A 2,877-nucleotide genomic window follows, 5' to 3' on the forward strand; every position below is an offset into this window, starting at 1 on the left:
TTTGATTAGAGGAATAGGCATGCAGTCATTTTCTGTACCGTTGCACAAAATTCACTTGTGTTCAGGATTTGTGAATGGGGAGGTGACTATTGCTGTGAGACCGTCTCTGCCTATGCAGGATATCCATGTAATTCTGGGGAACAATTTGGGTGGGTGTTTAGTTTCTCCACCTCCAGTTGTTACACCTGTACCGCTATCTGTAGAGGAGCCAGACGCGTGTTGTCAAGAATTCCCAGAAGTGTTTACTGCTTGTGCTGTGACTAGGGCAATGTCTCGCACGCAGGCGCAATCGTCGGATGTGTCCAAATCTGTGCCTTTTTTTGTTCCTGACCTGCCCGAACCTCTGTCATGTCAAGATTTAATTGAGGCACAAAAGAATGATCAGAGCTTTGAGAAATATTTTGCCTTAGTTTCTATTGATCCAACGATGGGTTACTTCATTCAGAATGGCGTTTTGCTGCATACGTGGTTGCCAGGTGTTGATCCTGAAGTGGCAGGTCAGGTGATTCAAGTGATGGTACCTGACAAATACCGTGATTTGATTTTGAGAACAGCCCATGGAGCAGAGTCTGGGCATTTTGGAGTTAAGAAAACCTACCGACGTCTTTTGGAACATTTTTACTGGCCACGGATGAAACGCCATGTATCTAGATTTGTCAAAGCATGTCATGTTTGCCAGGTTGCGAAACAGAGTACTCCCATTAAACCTGCACCACTTCAACCTATTCCGTCTGTTGGCACACCATTTGAGCATCTCATTATTGATTGTGTAGGTCCACTACCCCCTTCGAAATCTGGTTGTGTGTACCTCTTTACCATCATGTGCCAGGCCACTCGGTATCCAGCAGCGTATGCCTTGAGAACAATTACCACGAGGTCAATATTGAAATGTTTGTCTAAATTCATTTCTGTCTTTGGCATTCCAAAGGTAATTCAGAGCGACAGAGGGTCTAACTTTACCTCCAGAACATTTGCTGCAGCGTTGAAGTCGATGCAGGTGAAGCACAATTTGAGCAGCGCGTATCACGCACAGAGTCAGGGGGCATTGGAGCGCTGGCATGCCACGTTGAAGTCTCTCTTGCGCGCTTACTGTGTTGAGATGCGGAGAGATTGGGAGGAGGCGTTGCCATGGCTCTTGTTGTCTGCGCGTGGTGTAGTTCAAGAAAGCACTGGTTTTAGTCCAAATGACCTAGTCTTTGGCCACAAAGTCCGGACCTCACTGTCTGTTTTAAATGCCAATCTGGATCTGCAGAACACTCCCGTCAGTTTCACTGAGTATGTAGATGGTTTTCGTCGTAGGCTGTTGCTTGCATGGAAAGAGGCAACCGAGCATTTGACTAAAGCTCAGGTGAAAATGAAGCTGCGTTATGACCGTAAAGCTAAGATCAGAGTTTTCAATCCAGGTGATCAAGTTTTAGCTTTGCTGCCCATTCCGGGGTCACCATTTACAGCAAAATACTCTGGTCCATTTACGGTTATGAGCCAAGTGTCAGATCTCAATTATTTACTGTCAACTCCTGATCGTAAACGATCACAGCAACTGTGTCATGTGAATTTACTCAAGCCTTACCACTCTGCAGGTTCCGACAAGGCGGGTGGGATTGCTGCGAGTCCAGTGGGTCTAGCCGTTGGGGTTGGGGAACCGCTCAACTGGCCGGAGGTGGCAGCTTGGGATGAAGTGCGCGCACCTGATGATTCAGTGTTACACGGGCGCTTAGAAAATACTCAGCAGTTAAAGGAGCTAGATAGTCTCCTCGGTCATTTAAGTGAGGTACAGCGTAAACAGTTGTCGGATTTGATTTTTGAGTTTTTGCCTTTGTTTTCCGACACTCCAACCTGTACCACACTAATTGAACATGACATTGACTCTGGACCAGGAGGTCTAATCATCTCCACTCACTCCTAACCTGCGGTTTTTCTCTGTTTCCCTTAAAGGTCGCTGTCCGGGTACCAGGATTTGCTGGGTGCAGGGAAGGTCGGAGGGGAAGGAGGGTGTTTGGGATGGTTTGGGTTCTGGTTGGTCTGGGGTGGAGGGGAGGTGCGTCAGTGGGACTAGAATATAGCTACTGGGGCTACTGTAGTTTTTTGTTTTCTATTTTTTGATGGTGCTTCAGAGACCCAGTTAACACGGGTCTCTGTTTTTAAGGGGGGGGGATGTCATGCCCGGCTCTGCCGGTTAGTGTTTGGGGCACTTTGGTCCTCCGACCCGCAGGTGGAGCTGTCGGTTGCTGCCGGTTAGTGTTTGGGGCACTTTGGTCCTCCGACCCGCAGGTGGAGCTGGTCTGTGAAGACGTGCAACATCTCAGAGGGCTGCTGATTGGGCGGCCTATAAAAGGCCTCCCATCAGCATGCTCGGCTCTCTCTCGTCCCACAGGCACATTCGTTTGGTGACCGTATGGTCACGGCAACGACGGCCGGGATTAGCACCACACTTGCACCCTTTTGGGACAACACTCATTTACTGATACATTCCTTGGTTAATTCACATTACTGATCACTGATACATGTTGTAAAATAAAAGATCTGTTGGCTAAAATGTACAAATCGGTGTGGTCTCCCTTAATGTTACAGCCACTAACAAGCCAGTGGTTGTGACAATATTAAATACATGTTTAGTGTATGAATATTAAATACACGTTAAGTGTATGAATATCAAATACATGTTTAGATTATGAATATTAAATGCATGTTTAGTGGATAAATAAAAAATACATATTTAGTGTATTAATATTAAATACATGTTTAGTGTATCAATGTATTTTATTTCGGCAATCTTCACATAAAACAAAGAACAACAACAAGAAAAGAAAAAAAACACAAAAAAAAACACTCATTTGTGCAATGATTGAGCCGAAAGGGTGTAGGTTGAAGCAACGC

General features: G+C 45.8%; 1 protein-coding gene across 1 annotated transcript; it reads left to right on the top strand.

The window, feature by feature from the left end:
• Positions 1 to 647: 647 nt before the first annotated feature.
• LOC133546583 (uncharacterized) lies at positions 648 to 2,538 on the top strand. Its single transcript, XM_061892360.1, has 2 exons — positions 648 to 2,212; positions 2,272 to 2,538. The coding sequence occupies exon 1, from the start codon at positions 821 to 823 to the stop codon at positions 1,904 to 1,906; it is 1,086 nt and encodes a 361-aa protein (XP_061748344.1). The 5' UTR covers positions 648 to 820; the 3' UTR covers positions 1,907 to 2,212; positions 2,272 to 2,538.
• The last annotated feature ends 339 nt before the right edge of the window (positions 2,539 to 2,877 follow it).

Source organism: Nerophis ophidion, unplaced genomic scaffold, assembly GCF_033978795.1.
Source record: "Nerophis ophidion isolate RoL-2023_Sa unplaced genomic scaffold, RoL_Noph_v1.0 HiC_scaffold_33, whole genome shotgun sequence".
Taxonomy (NCBI): domain Eukaryota; kingdom Metazoa; phylum Chordata; class Actinopteri; order Syngnathiformes; family Syngnathidae; genus Nerophis; species Nerophis ophidion.

Coding starts and splice junctions, on each gene's coding strand:
- LOC133546583 (XM_061892360.1), top strand. CDS start 821: ATGTGCCAGGCCACTCGGTATCCAGCAGCGTATGCCTTGAGAACAATT.